Source organism: Schistocerca serialis, chromosome 7, assembly GCF_023864345.2.
Source record: "Schistocerca serialis cubense isolate TAMUIC-IGC-003099 chromosome 7, iqSchSeri2.2, whole genome shotgun sequence".
NCBI classification, from domain to species: Eukaryota; Metazoa; Arthropoda; class Insecta; order Orthoptera; family Acrididae; genus Schistocerca; species Schistocerca serialis.
In genome coordinates this window covers 170,989,675-171,016,921 of record NC_064644.1, presented here as the reverse complement: position 1 = coordinate 171,016,921, position 27,247 = coordinate 170,989,675, and the positions used below count along the sequence as shown (strand labels likewise).

General features: G+C 42.1%; 1 protein-coding gene across 1 annotated transcript in view; it reads right to left on the bottom strand.

Moving 5' to 3' along the window:
* The window catches only part of LOC126412857 (uncharacterized), a 542,164-nt gene that overhangs the window by 68,905 nt on the left and 446,012 nt on the right, over positions 1-27,247 (bottom strand). Inside the window, exons 4-5 of the mRNA XM_050082718.1 lie at positions 22,559-24,024; positions 3,148-3,354 (exon numbers count right to left, since the gene is read on the bottom strand). Of these exons, the coding sequence (XP_049938675.1) occupies positions 3,148-3,354; positions 22,559-24,024 (1,673 nt within the window). The remainder of the gene's footprint in view (positions 1-3,147; positions 3,355-22,558; positions 24,025-27,247) is intronic.

Here is a 27,247-nt window from a genome sequence, read left to right as displayed (position 1 = left end):
CTCCAGGTCCAGTAGCATTCAGAAACATGAATTAGTGGCCTAGGCCATGGAGAAAATGAAAGCAGCTTGAGTATCAGAATGGAAGGTTTTGATTAACAAAAGAAAATGAAATCACAGAAACTTAATTTGTTTATTGTGTTAACATTAAACTATCAGTACACTGCTTAATACTGTTCATGCTTATGCCAGCTAAATTTAATCAAGCAAATTATAAAGAAAGCTGCTACTATGAAAAAAGCTGCTCCCTTATTAGTTATACAAAATGATACTATTTATGTCATTTTGGTAGCTTAACATGTACTTGACTGCAGTGGTATGGTTACTTACATCTGTAAATATAACACCCTGTTTGCTCTTTGTCATGTACCATTACAAACAAAACAGCTACTTTTCATTAACTTTTCAATTCCTGAATGGTGTAGATACTCACCTATGGTAAGTGGTAGAAAGAAAGGCTCATGAGACACATTTTAAATTTTCTTTTCATAGTCCCAGTTTCTTATTTTATGTTAGATGGGAACATCTAAAATACCTTTGCACTGGAATGCATTACAGTAACTCCATACTGAACCCAAGACAAGGAGAAAAAGTGTACATGAAAATTATTTAATTATTTGTGTCTTGTAACGTGATTCTGGAGATGTCCTTCAAAAGGAATCTGCTCTACAAGATATTCTTCCTACACAGTTCTGCTGAATGAACATTTTATTTACCATACTTTAGGTGCACTACCCCAGAGGGTAATTTCATGACAACATGGAGCAAAATGTGTAAAATAAACACAATGAGAGATGCTTCTTAAAGAAAAGTATGTTGAACTGATCTTGTAACTGTATGCTGGACTGATGAGTGAACTGATTTTAAATTTCTATTCACCTGAATCCCATGAATTTTACACATGGTATTTCATTTAGTGTATAACATTTAATGTCTGCTTTGGGCAGCAGCAGGACATTTTTGCTTGTGTGAAATCACACATTCTGGCCCGAGCTGCCAGACATGACAGTTGTGTGTGTAAGGTGTGCATGCATTGTGTGATTTATTTTATTTTTTATTTATTTGGTATGCATATTCCATGGATCCGTACATGCAAATGATTCACCTGGATGTGGAACATGTCAATACAATTGTACAAATACAATTAATGCTACAGAATAGCAATATAATACAATGATCAATAACATAATATTGTATCATCCATCTAATAACTAAGAGACTAAATACATCTATTATTAAGGGAGTGCATTATTTCTGGAAAAGAATTCATCTAAGGAGTACAGTGGATGGTCAAGCAGGTTTTTTTTTTAATGTACCTTTGAACAGCGTTTCATTTTCTCTTGTATATTTAATATAATTAGGCAATGAATTAAAAGTCTTTACAGCAGTATACTTTACCTCCTTCTGTATAAGTGGTAATTTTTTTAGTTCGACATGTAGATCATCTTTACCTCTAGTATTGTAGTTACGGTATGAACAATTTGTTTCATACTGAGCATAGTCTTTATTAACAACATTCATCACAGAGTATATGTACTGACATGTTGTAGTCAGTATTCCTAACTGTGTGAAAAGTTTTCTACATGAGGTTCGTGGAGGTACCCCACACATGATTCTGACTGCTCTCTTCTGAGCAGATAAGATTTTTTTGAGGCTGGTGAATTACCCCAGAAGATTATTCCATAACTCATTTATGAGTGAAAGTATCCAAAGTAAGGTGATTTTAAAATGTTGACGTCCCCAAAATGAGTAATTATTTTTAAAGCAAAAGTTGCTGATGAAAGCCTTTTTAGAGTAAGGGACACATGCTGTTCCCAGTTGAGTCTACTGTCAATTTGAACCCCTAGGATTTTAGTGGAGTGCACCTGTTCTAGTTCTTGGTTGTCATCAGCAATTACTATATTTTCTGGAGTTTTATTTTTTGTGTGGAACTGTATAAAATTAGGTGAATGTGTGTGTGTGTGTGTGTGTGTGTGTGTGTGTGTGTGTGTGTGTGTGTGTGTATGCACTTCTCTTTCTTTTTCTGATGAAGGCTGTGGCTGAAAACTAATATGTAAGTGTCTTTTAATTGTACCTGTCTGCAATTACAGTAAGTAACAGTCTATCTTTTCCTTGCAATGTTGATATTCTAACCCACCATCAAAGACTTTGAACAGCTCACAAAATGTGTTAGCAGTTCTGATGTGACACATTAATACGTGGAAAAATAATGAATGTTTTTTTTTATGGCGCAACAATTTTTAACTTGTGAAATTCTGTATAGAAGTTATTTACCTCCTTTCCTTTACAGAAAAGTTGTGTTCCTATTTACACGGGTTTTGGGAACCCCCCGCCACCCCATCCATCCCCAATCTTGCCAAATTTTCATTATTTATTTTTTGTCTCTACAAGCTACTCTGGGAGTTACTCCTCGTGAAAAAGTACTAACCAGCATAGTTGTTTGTTTGTTTCTTTGCAAGTTGCTATAATCATGTTTAAGATATGGTTATAATTTATCATTTTAATTCTCAGTTTAAGATACCCTCTTTAGAATTAGCAAATGAAGTTCAGACTATTTGCTACTGCGTATCTCAAGTGAATCATTTTCTGCATTAGGATTTTCACTGTACTTTCCATATTAATGCATTTTGCCTAGTATACGTTAATAAAATTTAAGAAACCTAAGATTCTTCAACTAGTTTGGGTTTAGCAACTATATTACTGTGTGCTGAAACAAATAAAATACTTAAACATCATACTTAATGTGACAAATAAAGAGTTGGAAATAACCTAATTTTTTATTTGCGATCTGTCATGGTAAAACAGATATTTAAACTTATTTGTTTGCTTATGTTAAACAAAGAGTGTTAATTGCAGGTAGATGGCATTCAGTCAAGTTTTAACTCTATGATGTAGTTATAAATGATAATAAAAAGAGAAAAGACTGAAGATTATAGTAAGCTATAGCTGTAGCAAATAAAATCAGAAACAATGTATATTGTTCAAACAAACATACATTTGCTCCCCTTTTATTGTGATGTTTCAGAATTTATTGTTTAAATGTAAATGTCTTGCATGATAAAATGTTCATTTCAATGAATGCCCACAAATCACTGTGTGGTGCAAATTGTTGAGTAAAGTACCAAATTAGTTATGTAAGGAGATATGTACCTGTCTGCCACCATGTGCCGTAGTGGAGTGTGACTCATCATCATCATCATCATCATCACCTAGTTGCACACTGTGTAGAAAAGCTGTGGCATAGCTAGATCTAGTGCCATTTACTACCAACAGATCCCTTCGTATACTGTCAGCTGGTGGGCCAGCACCTGTCTCATTATATATCACTGACACATGGTTAGTGAATTCAAATGCCACCTGTAAATGTGATACACATTAAAATCTACCATGTTCTATCATGTTGAAGTCTGCTCTCCACAGTTCACTTTTTGGTTCAATCTCTAGACTACTAGTACAACTACCTACATTTGATATTTTATCAGATACTAAATCTATTATGTTCACAAAAGAACTTCCTCTACCAGAAAAAAATATAAATTTGTATGTTGATTTATTTTATTTCATTCTGAAAGTGTAAATTTGTATGTTGAAGTTTTTACTAAATTTTGAAACTTTAAGATAAAAATCAGTGCTGAATCACCAATAAAGCTTTGCTTTTATGCAAATTGGTGATTTATTTCAAATTACTTGAACTCAGACTAAGAGCATCCCACTAGCTAAGTGTTATTGGAGTAATGATTTTGTATGTATGTGTATGGAATAGGATTTGCTGCAGTTTTAATCATTCTTAAACCACCTTTAAGTCTTGTCCCTGTATTTATTGGAACATAGTTAATGATGGTACTACACAGCAGAGAGTGCAGGAATGTACAAAGAAACAAGTGATTAGAGATTATCATATACTTTACTCCCTATATCCCAACAGGCCTTCTGTCTAATGTATACTAACAAATTTGAATCACAATGTACAAATCATGTGGGTATCCTCTACACAAATTATTACCTAACACATGCAGTTGGGATAGTCTTTTCATCATAGAAACGTCCACCTACAATAATAATTTATTTTAATTTTTAACCAGGCTGAGCATAATGATTACGGTTTCTGGTACACAGATAATAGAAAAAGTGGAAAACTCATAAAAAGGATTCAACATCATACAACTACATGCCCTACAAATGCAACTGAAAAATGAAAACATCTTGTTAACAATTTTTTATTATAATATATCTCCATGTACATGTATGCATTTCTGTAAAAACTCTAATTTAACACTGAAAATGTTTTCAAATTACTGATGCCCCTCTTAACTGTAATTTTTTTGAAAACTCAGTGTATTACATGCAGTACACCCTACCCTTGTGGTGTTGGATTTGTCTTTTTCTTAAACTTAAATGCAACAATGACAAACAAAAGTAAGCTTCATTTAATGAAATGCCCACTCACTTTACTTCTAATACCAACCACAAAGAATGTTTTGGTTAGTATAATTTGACAAGCAAAAGGAGAAGGTCTAGTTACACATAGTTTCTGATCAGCTTAATGTTTGTCAATTTGCTGATTTAAAATCTAGACTTCCACCATTAATACTGTTCTGTCCACAGCATGAGAACATTAGGCTCAATGTTCTCATTTATGTTTTCACAGAGGAATACACTAAGTGTCATACATTAAGTTATACTCTCTGATTTCTTTCTTTTCCATGATCAGTACAGCAAACACATTATGATGTAGAGTAAACATTTTCAGTTGTAAATTGAAAATTTGCACCTGGATGAGCACATGAATCTGCATTTAAAAGTAAGCCCAGTCTCCTTACCATTACCCTACCCATCGCGCAAGCTGGCATCACCAAAATTCTCAGTTTTACTGGAATGCTGAACAGTGGTCCACAGTCCTCCTCAGCATGAGAAAAGATAACTGCAAGGGACTGGAGGTGGAGAGCATGATTTTATGGTAGAATATTTAGCAGATATTCATTAGATCATCTACTATGAACACTTACACTGGAAGACTTGATAATGATGAGTCAGATCTTTAACACATTGCAGCCACCATAGCACACAAGATGCTTCATCTACATTAGAAGCCTTGAAAATATAAGTTATACCATTCTCTGCATGAGTGTTTACTCCAACTGAATATATAGAAATTCATGAAATTCTTGCAGTTTAGTGATATCCTACCTTCCTCTATAGGCTGCCTTTCTGAGGAAAGAAATAATTAAGAGCCAAGCAGTACCTATTAACACTTTTAGAATGAATTAACAAAGTTTCAGAATTATGGGAAGTAAATAAAATAAAAAATATTGATTGACCTATGCCTGCCATGAGTAAGTACATTGATCTCATTATCTTCAATTTTATTTTCGCATTGGACGGGGAATTTGAATATTAAATTCCAGTGGAAGCGCAGTACACCAAAGGTATTTCAAGCTTGTTTTAGAGTCTCTATCCTCATCTGGAAGCTGTACTCTTTTCTATTTTGCTCTTCAGTTGAGGCTTGCTCTTTCAAAAGTGAAAAAGCCACAGTTGATTCTGTTGTGAAAATCTGCTTGTGATCTTCTCATTGTTCTTGTTTTATACATAAAGTCACATGTGGCTGCATTGAAAGATCTAAATGCCCAGCTGATAAAACTTAGTTAAAGAAGTACCCTACATCATTTATTGCATAGGAATATCAACAAATGATTCTTAAGCAAGCTTTGTTAACAATGTAATCTCTGTCATCAACATTGTGTTGCAAGTTCATAATAATGCTCAGGAGACCACTGTGGAACAGAAAATGAAAATAAAACTCTTGAGACAGTTTTTAACATATAAAATGTGGGATAGTAAATGTACATCAAATGTACTCTTAAAATGTTAAAAAATGTGAACTGTATAGTTTTATGTCAGTGCTTTATTATTTTCAGTTCTTTAAGATACTGCACAATCATGCACATGTAATACTACTAGTAAATAGTTGCTACGATTATTAGGGGCTTCCTAAACCAGTGTTCATTATCTAATTACCCAATATCACTTCTGATTGATGATGTAAACACCCCAAAATTGATTTTGAAAATGTATATATGCCAGATTTTAACTTCAGTGAAACATCCAACCATTTTTGAGATATGTTTGGGTTGTTAGGTTCATATTTGCCTTTAAAATTTTCAGCTAAGCAGAAACAAACCTTGGATTGAACAAGAATTTAATCACCTACATTTAATTGATGAAAAATGACCACCGTGCTGACAAAACTGGAAAATGAAATACTATACCTGGTTTCCAGATGCTATTTATGGATAACAGTTAACAAATGGAAAAATATATTTCACTGGGCTATCAAAACAGAAGTAGCAGGATTGATAAAGGAGAAAGACTAGTTGAATCCCACAATAAAATTCAGATAGTAACAGTGAATAGACTGTTCAAAAATCACAAGAGGAGAAGGAATACTTGAAATAGGCCTGGAGTGATGGATGGATTCTAACTGCTTTACAGAGATTCTGAAATCTGATACTGAATTGTAAGGCATATCCAGGGGCAGACATAGACAAGGATTAATTACCAAAGTACTGAGGAAAGATATGACATCCAGGTGCAGATATAGACATGGATCAATTACTGAAGTACTGAGGAAAGATGAGATGTATTCGAAGTTCTCCGAGGTTATAGATATACTGCAGCAATGAACACCCCAGTATGCAGTTCGGTCAGAGGAATGGGCATCTCTAAAAACGGTAATGTTAGAAGTTAGACAGACACACACAGATACTAGGAAAATCACTGCAAAGAAATGTGGAGCAAAAGAAGAAATACTTCAATTGATCAGCAAAAGAATGAAACATAAAGTTTTACTTAGGAATGAAATAAATAGAAAGTGCAGGGAAGCCAAGATTAACTGCCTACAAGGAAAATGCGAATAAATTGAAATAGAAAGTGTCACTGAAGGGACTACTTCAGATATATGAAAATCAAAAGAACCTTTGGTGAAATCAGAAGCAGTGCATGAACATTAAGAGTGCAGTGGGAATTCCATTGCTAAACACAGAGTAGTAAGATGTCTCATGATGTGACAAAAGAAGAAATGGGAATCAATAAGGAAGACGTAGGGGATCCAGTATTAGAGTCAGACATCAACAGTGGTCAGAAGACTTGCAATCAATTAACAAAAAAGGGATACATAATATACCTTTGGAATTTCTGAAAGCGTTTGGGGAAGTGGCATCCAAACAACAATTCAAATTAATGTGCAAAATCTATGAGACTTGAAACATACCATCAGTCTTTTCGAAAAATATCATCCATACAATCCTGAAGACAGCAACGGCACATAGGTGGGAGAACTAACGCACAATCAGACTAATAGCCTATGGATCCAAGACACTAGCAAGAATAATATCTGGAAGAGTGGCAATGATAAGCAAGCATCTGTTAAATGACGGTAAGTTTGGGTTTAGGAAAGGTAAAGGCACTAGACTGGCAATTATGATGCTGTGCTTGATAATGGAAGCAAGACTTTGGAAAAATAAAGACACTTTCATAGGACTTGTCGATCTAGAGAAAGCATTTGACAAGGTAAAATAATGCAAGATATTCAAAATTCTGAGAAAGATAAGAGTAAGATCAAGGGAAATAAGGGTAAAATACAACATGTACAAGAACCAAGAGGAAGCAATAAGAATGGAGTACTAAGAATGAAGTTCTTGGATTAAAAATCATCTAAGACAGAGACAGAATGTTTTGCCTGCCAGTACTTTTAAATCTATACATCGGTGAAACGATGATGGGAATGAAACAAAATTTCAGGAGCTGGATTAAAATACAGGGTGGAAGAACATCAATGATAAGACTCACTGAAAACATCGCTATCTTCTGTAAAACTTAAGAAGAATTACAGGGCCTGTTGAGTAGAATGAACAGTGTAATGATCACATAATATGGATTGAGAGTAAACTGAAGAAAGACAAAAGTAATGAGGAGTAGCAGAAATAAGATTGGTGACAAACTTAACAACAAAATTTGTGACCAAGAATGAGACAAAGTAAAGGGATTCTTCTACCTTGGAAGCAAAATCACAGATGACAGACAAAGCAAGGAGAACAGAAAAAGTAAACTATCACAGATACAGTGTGCACTCTGGCCAAAAGTAATCTACTAGTATCAAACATGGGCTTTCATTTGAAGAAAAAGTGTCTGAGAATGTTCATTTGGAGCACACCACTGTATGGAGTGAATCATGGTGTAAAAACTGAGAAAGAAGAGAACTGAAGTGTTTCAGATGTGGTGCTACAGAAGAATGTTGAAAATTAGGTGGGCTCATCATCATTTGGTTATGTGACTTGTGGCAGGTTTAGATCCATGCTTCTCTGTCCTCTACATTCTCTGATACCCTCCTTGCAGTCTGCAAATGTTATTCAGCATCTGATACCTTCTTCTGATCTTCCATCTCTTCCCTGGAATAAAACCTCCAGTTGCTTTGACTAGAAGGCAATCTTGTCTCATATTACATCCTAGCCAATTTCCTATTCTTCATTATCAGCAGCATCCTCCAATCTTATCCCACTCTTCTCAATACCTCCTTATTCCCAACTTCATCAGTCCAGCTGATCTTCTCCATTCTGCACCATATCCATGTTTCATAAGCTTCAGTTTTCCTCTCATCCTGCTTTCTTGATGTCCATGTTTCTGCTCCATACAAGGCCATGATGTATATCAGGCATTTTACTACTCACTTTCTTAACTTTTTATACAAATGACTAGCTAAGAGTCTTTTCTGCCTTTGGAATGCCTCCTTCACCAGTGTCAACCTGAATTTTATGTACTGTTCACAATGTGTATCTTCCATAACCCAACTCCCCAAATACTTGAATGCTCTCACCTCTTTTGTGTTTTGCTCTCACCTGTTGTGTGGTTTCAGGACCTAACTATACTTCACTCTTCTCTTAAGTCTATAGCCAAGACATTTGCCCCTTTTTTTTAAATTTTCATACCATATGCTACACAGACTTAATTTAGGTCATTTAGCATCTGAATCACCGTCTCTTCATTTTCTGCAAGAATCAGCATGTATCTATGAATATTGTTCTGTTTCCTGTCCGCTTACCTTGATGCCTCTTTTCCCATTGAAACAACTGATTCCTCCAAATAATTGTTAAATAGGATCAGCAAGAGAAAATAATAACGAAAATACAGTGGTATAATACAATACTAGCAATGATGGCTGTATTAACATACTTGTTTAGCTTATGTCATTATTATCAGTACTAAATGAAGTATGAAATGAATAATGCAAAAATTACTGCATGTGACAATCACATTGTTATTGTCAAGCTTTACCTCTTGCATCTATACATTATTCATCTAGGACATTTTTGTAAAACTCCTTTGCATCAGCTGGAATTTCAAAATACTGTAGCAAGGCAGACTCATCTTTCTTCTCTTCTTTGCTTACCATGTTTTGTTTTGGTAGAAGGGTGCATATTATCATTGTTGGACAGCACAATTTCTTTTGACTCCAGATGTCAACTTATACTGGATCTCCCAAGTATGTATCACTTACTGACATATTAACAATTTTCTTTGCTTTTTTGCATGAAGTGACATACTGGCTGTTTATTTAGAATGGTAGCTTGGATTTTAGTACTTTTTGTGCCCTCTTTTAGATTTTTAACAGTCCAGTCTGTGTTTAAAACTTTGCAAGTACCATCCTCTTCTGAAATATCATAATTTTGTTTAGGAAATAAGATTCTTTCTTTTTCCTGTAAGATTTCTCAGTTCTACACTCCTGGAAATGGAAAAAAGAACACATTGACACCGGTGTGTCAGACCCACCATACTTGCTCCGGACACTGCGAGAGGGCTGTACAAGCAATGATCACACGCACGCCACAGCGGACACACCAGGAACCGCGGTGTTGGCCGTCGAATGGCGCTAGCTGCGCAGCATTTGTGCACCGCCGCCGTCAGTGTCAGCCAGTTTGCCGTGGCATACGGCGCTCCATCGCAGTCTTTAACACTGGTAGCATGCCGCGACAGCGTGGACGTGAACCGTATGTGCAGTTGACGGACTTTGAGCGAGGGCGTATAGTGGGCATGCGGGAGGCCGGGTGGACGTACCGCCGAATTGCTCAACACGTGGGGCGTGAGGTCTCCACAGTACATCGATGTTGTCGCCAATGATCGGCGGAAGGTGCACGTGCCCATCGACCTGGGACCGGACCGCAGCGACGCACGGATGCACGCCAAGACCGTAGGATCCTACGCAGTGCCGTAGGGGACCGCACCGCCACTTCCCAGCAAATTAGGGACACTGTTGCTCCTGGGGTATCGGCGAGGACCATTCACAACCGTCTCCATGAAGCTGGGCTACGGTCCCGCACACCGTTAGGCCGTCTTCCGCTCACGCCCCAACATCGTGCAGCCCGCCTCCAGTGGTGTCACGACAGGCGTGAATGGAGGGACGAATGGAGACGTGTCGTCTTCAGCGATGAGAGTCGCTTCTGCCTTGGTGCCAATGATGGTCGTATGCGTGTTTGGCGCCGTGCAGGTGAGCGCCACAATCAGGACTGCATACGACCGAGGCACACAGGGCCAACACCTGGCATCATGGTGTGGGGAGCGATCTCATACACTGGCTGTACACCACTGGTGATCATCAAGGGGACACTGAATAGTGCACGGTACATCCAAACCGTCATCGAACCCATCGTTCTACCATTCCTAGACCGGCAAGGGAACTTGCTGTTCCAACAGGACAATGCACGTCCGCATGTATCCCGTGCCACCCAACGTGCTCTAGAAGGTGTAAGTCAACTACCCTGGCCACCAAGATCTCCGGATCTGTCCCCCATTGAGCATGTTTGGGACTGGATGAAGCGTCGTCTCACGCGGTCTGCACGTCCAGCACGAACGCTGGTCCAACTGAGGCGCCAGGTGGAAATGGCATGGCAAGCCGTTCCACAGGACTACATCCAGCATCTCTACGATCGTCTCCTTGGAAGAATAGCAGCCTGCATTGCTGCGAAAGGTCGATATACACTGTACTAGTGCCAACATTGTGCATGCTCTGTTGCCTGTGTCTATGTGCCTGTGGTTCTGTCAGTGTGATCATGTGATGTATCTGACCCCAGGAATGTGTCAATGAAGTTTCCCCTTCCTGGGACAATGAATTCACGGTGTTCTTATTTCAATTTCCAGGAGTGTACAAAACACTCGGTTGGAGGCATGTAGGTATGGCCCTGAACAGAGAAGAAGTTATGCATAGTATTGAATTTTGTGCTCTTTTTCAATAAGGCTATAAGCATTGCCATTGTACGGTGCTTTTTATTTTAGCTGTTGCAAGAATCTGAGAAGAGATGTGTGGTGTCTTTGATGTGAATCCACAGTTTTTTGACTATGCTCTTTGGTTTTGTCTTCTTGTCTTTGTGTTCTAGTACTATGTTCGGCAGCCATCTTTCTGTATTCGCTCTATAAAGTGATGAAACAAATGTTGTTTTGATCCTAAAAGGGTGTTGTTATGGTTTAACACCACATAAAACCCACAGATGCATTGTGTTGGTGCCATCACTTAATTGTTTTTTTACCTAAGTCGGAAAGGAAGTACAGCAAAGATGAAGCAATTTGATTGTGTCCTCTTGAAGATTCTGTCTCCAACCAGTTGTAGGAAATGATGTCTTTTTGCTCCTTAGTGTGCACAGATTGCATAATTGTCTAGATCAGAAACCGTCACTGACTGGAATAGGCTGGTTTTGCTACACGTCAATGCAAATCTCAATGACAGTTGGAGTACATTCCTTCATTATATCGTAAAACTGCTTTGCATGAATTTTATGTAATATGTGTCTAGTTTGCAGTGCATTCTTATTTTGCAGACATATTTCTGTTAGACCAACCTTAAACGTGGAGCAAGTATCATCATGAGGTATCCTGAATGACAGATTGAAATTTTTGTATAAGATATGCTTGTATTTTGATAAAGAACACTGTTTCAGTTCCAATTTTTTTTTCTTGACAGGATCTCTTGAACATTTTCTTGGCTGTGAGATCCGAAGGGAAATAACCTCTCGTAGTATTCCCCTGACCATGATGGCTCTCTCTGCATTTATATTTATTTTATATCATTCTTAATAGCAATAGTTACCTCCTTATGATCCTTTCCTCTTTCATTGCCTCCTCTACTTTCCTTTAGCAACCTTCCTCCTTCATGGAACCTGCTTGCTAGATAGGACAACGTATTCTTTGACATGCTAGATACTTCTTGGAAAGTGGCAGCACAAACAGGCACTATTTCATCATCCCTTCTTCTAATAGTATGTTCCACTGTCACTATTTTCTTCCTTTTTGCGTTCTGGGTGACCACTACTCTGCACTGAGGTGAGGAAATATCAAGAAATTTTAACCAAAACTCATCTTGATTCACTTTATTTAATGATGTCACGTGATGATTTAATTGGGGAATATTTTCAGAGGAGAGTCCAGCAGCTTTGCACTCTTTCATTCCTTTAGCTTTTGGAGGTGAAACCTCAAGTCCATGATTGCACATAATGGTAAGTTCCTTTTTACACTTTTTTGCTTTGTGTTTCAGGTCTATGTAAGCTATTCTTGAATCGGGATTTCCTCCTATTGAAACACTCTTTAACCTGCATGCCGTTTTCAGAATCATAAGAATCATCATCAGTTCTGCTTCTGCTTGCAATGCTTCTTTGAAGACTTATAGGTGTGCGCCATTTGAATACTAATGGAAAAGTGAGCTGCAGGTGTTCTGATGACAATGACGTCTTGTTGAAACACTATTCCACCAGTAAATATCGCTACAACAATGAGTAAAATCATTTAAGGCATCCAGTATACTCCATTATTGTTAATTGCTTGCTGCTGAAAGAGAGCTGAGAGATTAGAGTGTAATTATATTGCATTTGTTGGCTTCTGCTGTAACTGTAAGAATGCATATATGATGTTTTGCTAAAACCATGTGATTTGGAGTGGTCATACGTACAGCAGTAGTCAACATTTACTAAAACTTGGTTCAGGTGTTGATGTAAAAGGTCAATATTATGCCATTACCATGCCTAACTCAGTTTTGAAATTTTTTTGCATATATCTAGTTTTCAAAAATTGCTCTACTTCATCCTCGAAACGAAGGAACAGTGGTGCAAGAACCCAAAGAATATGGGCCCATTGAAGAAGCTTGCACAGGATAGAGCAGTATGGAGAGCTGCATCAAACAAGTCTCAGGACTGAAGACCACAACAACAACAGCATGTGCTATCAACTACATGGGTAGTTTTCGCTATTAACTTACATACTGATTTAGTTTAGATTTGTTCATAAAATCTCTGCACAATGCCATACTTTTTGTCTGTAGAAGCTTGCTTTTCATGTGCTGTGCAAAATAAGATTTCTGTCAGTCAAATTTTACCTTCATTTTTCGCTGCCTTTGTGTAACAACTTCTATGCATGGCATACCTTAACAGCAGCGCCGAGGACATGCATTACCCAACCGAACTGCTAAATCACTGAAGTTTATCAAAAAATCACAAGCTTCTCTGTAATAATTTCATGACATCCTTAGGTTTCTGTCTCTTATCCTCAGCATTTTTCACCTTGATCGGATAAAGTTGCTTATCAGCTACAAAAAAGGTTATGAACCAAGGACTATGAGGTGGTGGGGTGGCTTGCGTGCCTCAGCAATAGAGATAGCCATACCGTGGGTGCAATCACAATGGAGGGGCTGTTGAGAGGCCATACAAAGGTGTGGTTCCTGAAGAGGGGCATCAGACTTTTCAGTATAATCAGGGACGACGGTATGGACGGTTGACTGATCTGGCCTTGTAACATCAACCAAAACAGCCTTGCTGTGCTGGTATTGCGAACAGCTGAAAGCAAGGGAAAACTACAGCCGTATTTTTTTCCTGAGGGCATGCAGATCTACTGTATGGTTAAATAATGATGACGTCCTCTTGGGTAAAATTACCGGAGGTAAAACAGCCCCCATTAGGATCTTTGGGCGGGAACTACTCAGGAGGATGGCGTCATCAGGAAAAAGGTATTTTACGGATCAGAGTGTGGAATGTTAGATCCCTTAATTGGATGGGTGGGTTAGAAAATTTAAAAAGGGAAAAGGATACTCTCAAGTTATACATAGTTGGAGTTAGTGAAGTTCGGTGGCAGGTGGCTCAAAGGGCTCTGAGCACTATGGGAATTAACACTGTGGTCATCAGTCCCCTAGAACTTAGAACTACTTAAACCCAACTAACCTAAGGACATCACACACATCCATGCCTGAGGCAGGATTCGAACCTGCGACCGTAGCAGTCGCGTGGTTCCGGACTGAGCGCCTAGAACCGCATGACCATTGTGGCCGGCAGTGGCAGGTGGAACAGGACTTCTGATGAGGCGAATACACGATTGTAAATACAAAGTCAAATAGGAGTAATGCAAGAGTGGGTTTAATAATGAATAATAAAGTAGGAACGTGGATAAGCTACAATGAACAGCATAGTGAGCGCATTATTGTAAACAAGACAGACATGAAGCCAATGCTTACCACAGCAGTACATGTTTTCATGCCAACAAACTCTGCAGATGATGAAGAGATTGAAGAAATGTATGATGAGATAAGGGAAATTATTCAGATACCTAAGGGAGATGAAAATTTAATTGTGATGAGGGACTGAAATTCAATAGCAGGAAAACGGAGAGACGGAAAAATAGTAGATGAATATGGAATGGGGGAAATGAATAAAAGTGGAAGCAATCTGGTAGAATTTTGTACAGAGCATAAGTTAATCATTGCTAACATTTGGTTTAAGAATCATTAAAGAAGGGTGTAAACATGAAAGAGACCTGGAGGCACCAGAATGTTTCAGACTGGTTGTGTAATGGTTAGACAGAGATTTAGGAACCAAACATTTCCAGTGGGAGGTGTAGACTCAGTGCACAATTTATTGGTTATGAACTGTAGATTAAAACTGAAGAAATTGGAAGAAGGTAGGAAATGAAGGAGATGGGACCTGGATAACTTGGAAGAACCACAGGTTGTTGAGAGTTTCAGAGGAAGCATTAAGCAACGGTTGACAAGAACAGAGAAAAGGAATACGGTAGAAGATGACAGAAGAGGATCAAATGGGTAAAAAGACAAGGCCTAGTAAAAAACCTTGGATAACACAAGAGAAATTGAATTTAATTGAAGAATCAAGCGGGTGAAAGGGAATACAAACGTTTAAAAAAATGAGATTGATGGGAAGTGCAAAATGGCTAAAAAGAAATGTAAAGATTTAGAAGCATATTTCAGTATGGAAAAGGCAGATACTGCCTACAGGAATATTATAGACGTCTTCGGAGAAAAGACAAGCAGATGTATAAATATCAAGAATTCAGATGGAAAACCAATCCTAAGCAAAGAAGTGAAAGCTGAAAGGTGGAAGAAGTATATGGAGGGTCTATATAAGGGAAATGAACGTGAAAGGAATATTATAGAAAGGGAAGAGGACGTATATGAAGAGGAGATGAGAGATGTGATACTGCAAGAACAGTTTGACAGAGCTCTGAAAGATTTAAGTCGAAACAAGGCGCCTGGAGTAGGCGATATTCCGTCAGAGCTACTGATAGCCTGGGAGAACCAGCCATGACAAAACTCTTCCACCTGGTGTGCAATGCATATGAGGCAGGCGACATACCCTCAGACTTCAAGAAAAGTGTAATAATTTCAGTTACAAACAAAGCAGTTGCTGACAGGTGTGAAAATTACAGAACTATCAATTTAATAAGTCATGGTGACAAATGCTATCATGGATTCTTTAATGATGAATGGAAAAATTGATGGAGGCCAACCTCGGAGAAGATCAGTTTGGATTCCGGAGAAAAATAGGAACTCGCGAGGCAATACTGACCCTACGACATATCTTAGAAGATATGTTGAGGGAAGACAACTCTACATTTATAGCATTTGTAGACTTGGAGAAAGCTTTTGACAATGTTGACTGGATTACTCTCTTTGAAATTATGAAGGTAGCAGGGGTAAAATACCGACAGCTACAGGCTGTTCACAACCTTTAATGAAACCAGAAGGCAGTTATAAGAGTCGAGGGACATGGGAGGGAAGCAGTGGTGGAGAAGGGAGAGAGACATGATTGTAGCCTATCCCCTATGATATTCAATATGTACAGTCGTGGACAAAAAGAGCGAGACCCTCGCCTTTTGGTTATGCTGATCCGCACAGCTTTGAAGTCTGCTACACAGCATAACAGGCAAGGCGACGAAGTGCTACCAACATATTATGCACAGGCGTGAAATTGAAAAACTATCCGAAATTTGTCAGACTGTTTTCAATCATGTGTAAGACTGTATTAATGCTGATTAGTGTGTTAAACACAACATCTAAATATAAGATATCAATGAAAGAAGAAACGCTAATTAGTATGAACTGTACTAATAAAAATGAATTTCAGCTTATCGAGATAACATAACTGTTTTAGTAAGACAAAGTACCCCAGATCGTTACGAATTAGCAAAATATTATGCGCATTCGGCCGCGAAATGATCTGTGTCAACGTTTAGACCAGTCATACCGGATTACCGTTGCTGACCTACCACGAAAGTGTGCAAATTTAGCGATGCGTGAAGATTCATAACGAAATTCAGTTAAAAATCATTCAGTGCCATACTTAAGTCAATTCAATTACTGACAGATGCGGAAAAAGTAGGCAGCAACAAGTATCGACATTCACAGGGCGCCGGTACAGAATAAAGGCAGCAATAAAACGTATTGGGGGCGCGAGAATTTCTTAAAATTCCCTTACTGATAGTCTATCTGCCTCCATCGAGATTAGAACCGAAAACAAACCAGACCTCCCTTGCAGTAGCAAACACCTTTCACTAGGCTAGCAGACAACCCAGGCAAACAGCCCTCTATTATTACCCCAGACATGAATAAGCCGGCAATTTCGGAACGAAAATGGGAAAATGATCTGCAATTTCTGTTGCACAGAGTTTTCTGGATTTAAAAACATGAATTGTCTACGTTTATGTCACCGCTATGTGACAGTCATTAGGGACGTTTATCGAAATAACAAAAACTGTTATTAGCGAGTAAATTTAGTGGAATAATTCTGCACGACCCCAGGAAATAAACGGCGACTTAGGTGCCAAACGTATTCTACAATGTTTCGAATTCTCCATTAGACGTCCCACAGCCAGAAAACATTCATTAGCCGAAGCGTTCCTTAAGGTAGCTAGCAATGGGAACGCTCGCACATCTAAAACGCGGTGGCATTAATAGTGGGATCTGAAGTGCCACGTGTATAGGCAAATGGATTTTATTTGCATTCCTGTAAACATGATTTGGATCGAAAGCGTAGCTACGATTAATATGCTGATGTATCGACTGAAACTGGAACATTTCGAATAAAGAGTAGGGGAAATTATTATGCGGTCCTCATCCTCAGTAACTGTGGTAGCTATTTTCGTTGTTAGGATTTCGTCACGTAAATCGGTAAAAATGGAACCCTTACTAGTCTGACGTTCTTGAACGTCTATCTGTCTACCCAACCTTTAAAACCCGTTTACCTCGAGTACAGGTAGACATAATAAGCGGAAATGTATCGCATTTCCTGCGGTATACGGTCCCTTGGTGGTGTAAAAAAGTGAGCTATGTCAATGCAATCTAAAGATACGGCAGTTTATGTAAAGAAAATTTACGCGAAAGGTCAAAAAATGGCTCTAAGAACTATGCCACCAAACTGCTTAGGTCATCAGTCCCCTAGATCTAGAACTACTTCAACCTACCGAACCTAACACACATCCATACCCGGGGTAGGATTCGAACTGACGGCGCAAGGAGCCGCGCGGTTTGCGATATGACGCCGTTGAGCGCACGGCTGACCCGCGCCGGCAAGCTGTTAATATCATCTGGTGTTACTAAAAAGTTATTCACTTCTGGCGAATGATTTTCTGCGCAGTCCATTTAAGAAAGAATAACTAAAATATATTTGATGTTACGGAAGAGGAAGAACGCCTAATTCATTTCCCCTTGTCTTTATTCATGATGTTAGATTCGCAATCTGAGCATACGTACTATCCATAACTACACTTTATATCCAAGTCATAGTCACAGATGTGCGAATACAACACATTGGCTTATACTTGAGGTATTTCGTTTCCCATGAAGTGGTGGCAGACGATGCTGTGGCGTCTTCGAAGTTCGAGTTTCTCCAGTGCTAGCTATCTCAGCACATCAGCCGAGCGAACTTGCATAGTATGCTGGTAGCACTTCGTGGCTTTGCCTGTTATGCTGTGTAGCAGACTTTAAAGCAGTGCGGATCAGCATAACGAAAAGGCGAGGGGTCTCTCTCGTTTTGTCCACGACTGTACATAGTACAAGCAGTAAAGGAAACAAAAGAAAGATTTGGTGTAGGTATTAAACTTCAGGGAGAAGAAACTAAAACTTTGAGGTTCGCCGATGACTTTGTAGTTCTGTCAAAGACAGCAAAGGATTTGGAAGAGCATTTGAACAGAATGGACAATGTCTTGAAAGGAGGATATAAGATAAGCATCAACAAAAGCAAAACAAGGATAATGGAACGTAGTCGATTTAAATCAGGTGATGCTAAGGAAAGCAGATTAGGAAACAAGACGCATAAAGTTATAAAAGAGTTTTGCTATTTGGGCAGCAAAATAACTGATGATGGCGAAGTAGAGAGGATATAAAATGTAGACTGGCAATGGCAAGAAAATAGCTTCTAAAGAAGAGAAATTTATTAACAGGGAATATACACTCCTGGAAATGGAAAAAAGAACACATTGACACCGGTGTGTCAGACCCACCATACTTGCTCCGGACACTGCGAGAGGGCTGTACAAGCAATGATCACACGCACGCCACAGCGGACACACCAGGAACCGCGGTGTTGGCCGTCGAATGGCGCTAGCTGCGCAGCATTTGTGCACCGCCGCCGTCAGTGTCAGCCAGTTTGCCGTGGCATACGGAGCTCCATCGCAGTCTTTAACAATGGCAGCATGCCGCGACAGCGTGGACGTGAACCGTATGTGCAGTTGACGGACTTTGAGCGAGGGCGTATAGTGGGCATGCGGGAGGCCGGGTGGACGTACCGCCGAATTGCTCAACACGTGGGGCGTGAGGTCTCCACAGTACATCGATGTTGTCGCCAGTGGTCGGCGGAAGGTGCACGTGCCTGTCGACCTGGGACCGGACCGCAGCGACGCACGGATGCACGCCAAGACCGTAGGATCCTACGCAGTGCCGTAGGGGACCGCACCGCCACTTCCCAGCAAATTAGGGACACTGTTGCTCCTGGGGTATCGGCGAGGACCATTCGCAACCGTCTCCATGAAGCTGGGCTACGGTCCCGCAAACCGTTAGGCCGTCTTCCGCCCACGCCCCAACATCGTGCAGCCCGCCTCCAGTGGTGTCGCGACAGGCGTGAATGGAGGGACGAATGGAGACGTGTCGTCTTCAGCGATGAGAGTCGCTTCTGCCTTGGTGCCAATGATGGTCGTATGCGTGTTTGGCGCCGTGCAGGTGAGCGCCACAATCAGGACTGCATACGACCGAGGCACACAGGGCCAACACCCGGCATCATGGTGTGGGGAGCGATCTCCTACACTGGCCGTACACCACTGGTGATCGTCGAGGGGACACTGAATAGTGCACGGTACATCCAAACCGTCATCGAACCCATCATTCTACCATTCCTAGACCGGCAAGGGAACTTGCTGTTCCAACAGGACAATGCACGTCCGCATGTATCCCGTGCCACCCAACGTGCTCTAGAAGGTGTAAGTCAACTACCCTGGCCAGTAAGATCTCCGGATCCGTCCCCCATTGAGCATGTTTGGGACTGGATGAAGCGTGGTCTCACGCGGTCTGCACGTCCAGCATGAACGCTGGTCCAACTGAGGCGCCAGGTGGAAATGGCATGGCAAGCCGTTCCACAGCACTACATCCAGCATCTCTATGATCGTCTCCATGGGAGAATAGCAGCCTGCACTGCTGCGAAAGGTGGATATACACTGTACTAGTGCCGACATTGTGAATGCTCTGTTGCCTGTGTCTATGTGCCTGTGGTTCTGTCAGTGTGATCATGTGATGTATCTGACCCCAGGAATGTGTCAATAAAGTTTCCCCTTCCTGGGACAATGAATTCACGGTGTTCTTATTTCAATTTCCAGGAGTGTAGATTTATGTGTTACGAAGTCTCTTCTGAAGGCATTTGTCTGGAGTGTAGTCATGCACGTAAGTGAAACGAGGACGATAAACAGTTCAGACAAAAAGAGAATAGAAGCTTTCGGAATGTTGTGCTACAGATGAACGTTGAAGATCAGGTGAGTCGATCACGTAACTAATGAGGAAGTGGTGAACAGAACTGGGAGATAAAGAGATGAATGAAGTAAGAAGATTCAGAAGAATGTGGGCTTCAACAGCTATGTGAAGTTGAATAGGCTTGCACAGGATAGAGTAGCATGGAGAGCTGCATTAAACCAGTCTTTGGGCTGAAGGCCACAAAAACAACAACAAATCGTAACATAAATTAGCTAATATACTTTCTTGTAGCATAAGGATTTATATGTAGTATAAAACAAATTAAAATTTAGATGCACATGTGGCTCAATAAGATAGTGCTAAACTATCGGTATAAGGGTTCCTTTTTCCATACACAGCTGGCTCCAGGGTTTATTCTGTCATAGATTTTTTCACCTGAGGAATAATTTGCTAGTGTGAAGAATGTCAAGCTCCACCGTGAGATCCACGATAAAGTGTAGGTTTCCCTATAACTGGCTGGGTTGGAAGATTCAAAGGTCGGAGGAAGGTAACAGCTTACCGCTTCCAGTACGATGATACAGGTCAAGTGAAGCACTGCAGTGTCCGAACCAACTTTTGGGTTCAGGTTAAGAGTCTTCGGAGTATTTCTCGGCGGCATGCCTCAATAAACTCTTCTCGATTGCGAAAAGCGCGTTGTAGCTCGCAGTAGCTCCGGTCCGCAGTGGGACTAGTGAAGTCACGTGGCCCCAGGGGACGGCGCCACATTTTAAACTGCCGTCCCTGACTTCCTACGAGCGCCATGCATCCGTCTTTGCTTTCGTTCTATATCCAAAGCGGTCCTGAACACATCAGTAGACAGAGCAAAGATTGTTTCTGATGAGGACCACCTCCAGTCTGAATTGCAGGATTTGAGACGCTTGTTCAGAGGGAATGGTTACAGAAAGGGTGACATTTCTAAATCTTTTTGGTGCCACCGACGAAGGAGGTCTTGTGAATCGGCCGGATGCATTCCTGGCGTACTGTGGAGCAAAGAGCAGCAAGTTAGGACGCTTGTTGAAGAGGCTTGGTGTGAGACTAATGTTCCGGTCCACCTCCCAAGCAAGATACTAGATACGTTACCCCACTATTAAAGACGATTTAGCTCTTCGAGTAGCCGGTACGTATGGTGTCCTGGAATGTTGTACTGAAAACAAGCAAGATATTAAACGAAAGGTTGATAAGTCGGCCATAGCTGAGCGTCACCTGAAAAATGGACGTAAAATACAACTTGAAGAGAGTCTTAGTCCGTGCGTCATCACACTCGGATTCTGTTATAGAGGACGGGACAGATATTAAGTTTAACAGCAAATATTTTAACAGAGATAGGGGGTACACTTTTAGTAGCACATGGGGCGGATTCTGGATACTGAACGAAGGCGAAGGCGGATCCTTGACGCTTGTAGGGACGCGGGAGCGGCAGTTTCAAACGTGGCGTTAACCCACCGCGGATGTGACGTCGTTGGTCCCACAGTGGACTGGAGCTGCTGCGAACTGCGAAACTCGCTTTCCATGAACGTGTCACTTCGGCTCTTTGATTTGTGACAGATGTTGCAATCATGCCAATATAAGGGGAACATCATACCAGTCCTGGTAGCTGGAGGTTCTTTACTACTGATGACGATGGCGCAGGTAGCCGTCAAAAGCTTGAGTGTTTTATCCGAAATGACGCGGCTTATAAACCTGGAAAAGTTTCTTCAGTTTTAGGTTTTGACATTTGATAATAATAAGTCACTGTAAATTTATTATGTTTATAGTTTTCAAGCTGAAACTTCATTCTCAAGAGCTACATTCGTGTCTGTAGCAGGGTGTGTGAAGAAGTTACGGAAACAGAACAGATGTTCACTATTTATTTATTTTTTATTTATTTTAACTTTGAGAAAACTGCGGTTCGCGTGAAACGTAATGCATACATAACTATACATGTGGATTTCTGAGAACCTTCTTTCGTCCACAGTATATTTTCCGTCTGTGTCAGCAAAATATGCTAACTTACACATACTGAGATACTAGTTAATAATGTAGTCCTTTGATAGCTTATCGCTTTGTGCCCTTTGAAACATAATCTTCCTCATTATGTCTGCAAACGTCTTCTAATTGACTTGCGAGATGATAACGTCTTAAGTCTGAGTGAAGATAGGAGTACTAGTGAAACATTGTATTACATCAGCTGAACATTTCGAATAACGAAGCTCGAGAAGAATGTACAGAGAGCTGGAGGGACAACAGAAAGCTAACAAATATTGCAGAACAAACCTTGCTGGCTCCATCGTGAGCAGTCGCCTCTGTCGTCTGAGGGCCATTTGTTGCTGACTTAACCATGACACCCGGCGTGGTATCTTCAAGTTCCTGATGGACAGGATCCACAAGCTGGGACCGAAGTAATGTTCTCGAGTCCACAGGCGAAGCAGCCGCGGCAGTGTTACTGTTGCGTACAGTGACTTTGGAACCCAGTCCTCCTGCGACTTGAGAGGGTCCCGGTGTGGGATCCTCAAGCTCCTGTCGTACCGGATCTACCAGGCGACTAATCTTCGCATTAGATACAACTTCACTTCCAATAGCAGTGGGAGGGTACGTCACATCAGCTGTCACTGAAGGACTTCCAGAACGACTTGTAGTAGTTACTTTTACCCGGCCAGCAGAAGGCAAAAAGCCCGGGGCAGTGTCTTCCAGTTCCTGGTGGACTGTGTCAACTGGATGAGGCCGGTGCGAGACCTTAGAATCAGCAGCGGGTTCACCAAACTCTGCTTTATGGTTGCTTGATGGAGGTTCTAAATGTGTTTGATGAGCCGACTGAGGTTCTGAAGCTTGGCCAAGAATAGTATCCTGAAGCACCGGTTCTGCAACCTGTGATCGAATAAGATTACTTGGAAGGGAAACGGAGCGGCCACTAGGAATAGCGGATGGATGTATAACACCTTCAGACACTATCTTCATTACTGGCTTCCTTGTGGTTGAAGCTGCTACTGTGTCTGTTTCGCCAGGATTGTCATGTTGTTCCACCCGAATGTCTGTTCCAGCTGCATCCTGTGCTTGCAAGCTGGCAGACATTGGAGAACCTTCATTGACTCGAGCAGCTGGGGGGAACGTGTCGTCCGACATTGGAACCTTCTGATCAGAAAAGGCGTGTGTTGTCATCGGAGGCTGAGTCACTATATTTCTGGAACCAGATTGAGTAGCTTCTGATTTTCGGTCAACGGAGGGCTGAACTGTAGTTGGACTGCCCTTGTCTGGACCCAATATCGACCCCAGATTGGCATTCTCGTCTTCAGATTCCGGCTTCATATACCTCGACGTCGGCGAATTTTCATTACTTTGGAGGCCTGGTGGTCTACTGACGTCTTTCTTAACAGTCTCCCCCTCTGGAACTTGGAATGTAGAAGAGGCTGTCTGTGCTTCCATATCATCTTGAGCGAGAGCGCTGTCTTTCTGCTTGCTGTCGCTCTCCGTTTCTTCTTTCGCAGAGTGTACAAACCCGGACTTTTTCCAGCCATAACTTGTGACAGATTCTGTGGGAGATGCTTCTGTGGCCTGCTTGAGTGGCTCTACTTGGGCGCCGTTGGGGTTTTCCGGAAGAGCGGCGCCTTGGACGGCACTCCCAAGAGTTTCTGCACGAACGACAGAGCCCGCACCAGCACCATCGAGATCAAGTCGATTACCACCCTTGCTGCTTGCATTTGCGCCACCGCCTGGCGCTGGAAGCTCGGCCGCGTTGCTGGCGCCTGTGAAAAGAAAGTGTGGTTTCAGTCGGTATAATGGCACAATTTGCTCTAAGCGTAGAATAAAGGTAAGGCTCCAGAGATACAGCATACATTTACAGAACGAATTTTCACTCTGTAGCTGAGTGTGAGATGTTTTGAAACTTCCTGGCAGATTACAACTGTGTGCTGGAATTGGAGTCGAACCCGGAACCTTTGTCTTTCACAGACTGAATTATCCAGCCATGACTCACGACCCAGTCCTTAAGGTCCGACACACAGCTTTCATCAGCAAAAATGTCTCATTGCTACATTTACTGTTCTGAGAGGCACACTCATGTAGGAGGTACTGAACTGATGAGACGAAGCATTGTGACACGGTCTACCTCGAGAATGAATGCCGTAGACCACTGTTGTAAACCACTTTGACAAGAGGTAGGCTGTTACGACGCGGCGCCTGGAAACCAGTATCTCGGAAACGGCGAAGCTGGTCGGCTATTTGCGCGCCACTCTCGTAAGCATCTACAGAGCGTGGTTCAAGGACGGTGAAACCACGTGTAGGCAACTAGGTGTTGGACGTCCACCCTTCATCACAGAACTGGAAGGTTGGAGACTTTCCAGGGCTGTAACGCAAGATAGGTGACGGTTTGTGGCAGATCTGATGACAGAGTTTTCTGGTTTGGGCACGTTCCGGAGCACACCTTTCAGCGCTTGTTGAACATGGGACTCTGAAGCAGATGACCTCTACAACTGCAGTGGGTACTTTGTGGTATCATCAGCAGACGCTATCACATAGGGGGCATCGTTCCACTATATGAAGTTGGCAGTAGCAGTTATGTAAGTTACCGGGTAAAGTAGCCAAATGTGACCGCTTCTTTCAACCGCCGGCCACTTGAGGGACACGCTCTCTTGGATCGGTGACTCAAGCGCCACACGCCACGCCGATAAGAGGCCGCCGCAAGCAGCTTCCAGTCTCCAGTGTATGGGCTCCAGCGTTATAGCTGCGTATTCGAGTCTCCAGAGTCTTCAGTCTCCGATCTACTCCGAAGTCAGCTTAATTGAGATAAAGTAGCGAGTACAAGTATACAGACTCAGGCCGCTGATTCATATTAAAGTTCAAGTAGGGCTTTATATTAGTATCAGGATCTGTACACACTTCAAGGAGCTATCTGGATTTATATCAGGACATTCAGACGAATCGTCATATCAAGCATACAGTGTATCTGTTTCTGAATCTACACTACTGGCCATTAAAATTGCTACACCACGAAGATGATGTGGTACAGACGAGAAATTTAACCTACAGGAAGAAGATGCTGTGATATGCAAATGATTAGCTTTTCAGAACATTCACACAAGGTTGGCGCCGGTGGCGACACCTACAACGTGCTGACATGAGGAAAGTTTCCAACCGATTTCTCATACACAAACAGCAGTTGACCGGCGTTGCCTGGTGAAACGTTGTTTTGATGCTTCGTGTAAGGAGGAGAAATGTGTACCATCGCGTTTCCGACTTTGATAAAGGTCGGATTGTAGCCTATCGCGATTGCGGTTTAACGTATCGCGACACTGCTGCTCGCGTTGGTCGAGATCCAACGACTGATAGCAGAATATGGAATCGGTGGGTTCAGGAGGGTAATACGGAACGCCATGCTGGATCCCAACGGCCTCGTATCACTAGCAGTCGAGATGACAGACATCTTATCCGCATGGCTGTAACGGATCGTGCAGCCACGTCTCGATCCCTGAGTCGACAGATGGGACGTTTGCAAGACAACAGCCATCTGCACGAACAGTTCGACGACGTTTGCAGCAGCATGGACTATCAGCTCAGAGACCATGGCTGCAGTTACCCTTGACTCTGCATCACAGACAGGAGCGCCTGCGATGGTGTACTCAACGACGAACCTGGGTGCACGAATGGCAAAACGTCATTTTTTTTCGGATGAATCAGGTTCTGTTTACTGCATCATGATGGTAGCATCCGTGTTTGGCGACATCGCAGTGAACTCACATTGGAAGCGTGTATTCGTCATCGCCATACTGGCGTATCACCCGGCGTGATGGTATGGGGTGCCATTGGTTACAATTCTCGGTCACCTCTTGTTCGCATTGACGGCACTTTGAACAGCGGACGCTACATTTCAGATGTGTTACGACCCGTGGCTCTAACCTTCACTCGATCCCTGCGAAACCCTACATTTCAGCAGGATAATGCACGACCGCATGTTGCAGGTCCTGCACGGGCCTTTCTGGATACACAAAATGTTCGACTGCTGTCCTGGCCAGCACATTCTCCAGATCTCTCACTAACTGAAAACGTCTGGTCAATGGTGGCCGAGCAACTGGCTCGTCACAATACGCCAATCACTACTGTTGATGACCTGTGGTATCGTGTGGCAGCTGTATGGGCAGCTGTACTTGTACACGCGATGCAGGCTCTGTTTGACTCAATGCCCAGGCGTATCAAGGCCGTTATTACGGCCAGAGGTGGTTGTTCTGGGTACTGATTTCTCAGGATTTATGCACCCAAACTGCGTGAAAATGTAATCACATGGCAGTTCTAGTATAATATACACTCCTGGAAATGGAAAAAAGAACATATTGACACCGGTGTGTCAGACCCACCATACTTGCTCCAGACACTGCGAGAGGGCTGTACAAGCAATGATCACACGCACGGCACAGCGGACACACCAGGAACCGCGGTGTTGGCCGTCGAATGGCGCTAGCTGCGCAGCATTTGTGCACCGCCGCCGTCAGTGTCAGCCAGTTTGCCGTGGCATACGGAGCTCCATCACAGTCTTTAACACTGGTAGCATGCCGCGACAGCGTGGACGTGAACCGTATGTGCAGTTGACGGACTTTGAGCGAGGGCGTATAGTGGGCATGCGGGAGGCCGGGTGGACGTACCGCCGAATTGCTCAACACGTGGGGCGTGAGGTCTCCACAGTACATCGATGTTGTCGCCAGTGGTCGGCGGAAGGTGCACGTGCCCGTCGACCTGGGACCGGACCGCAGCAACGCACGGATGCACACCAAGACCGTAGGATCCTACGCAGTGCCGTAGGGGACCGCACCGCCACTTCCCAGCAAATTAGGGACACTGTTGCTCCTGGGGTATCGGCGAGGACCATTCGCAACCGTCTCCATGAAGCTGGGCTACGGTCCCGCACACCGTTAGGCCGTCTTCCGCTCACGCCCCAACATCGTGCAGCCCGCCTCCAGTGGTGTCGCGACAGGCGTG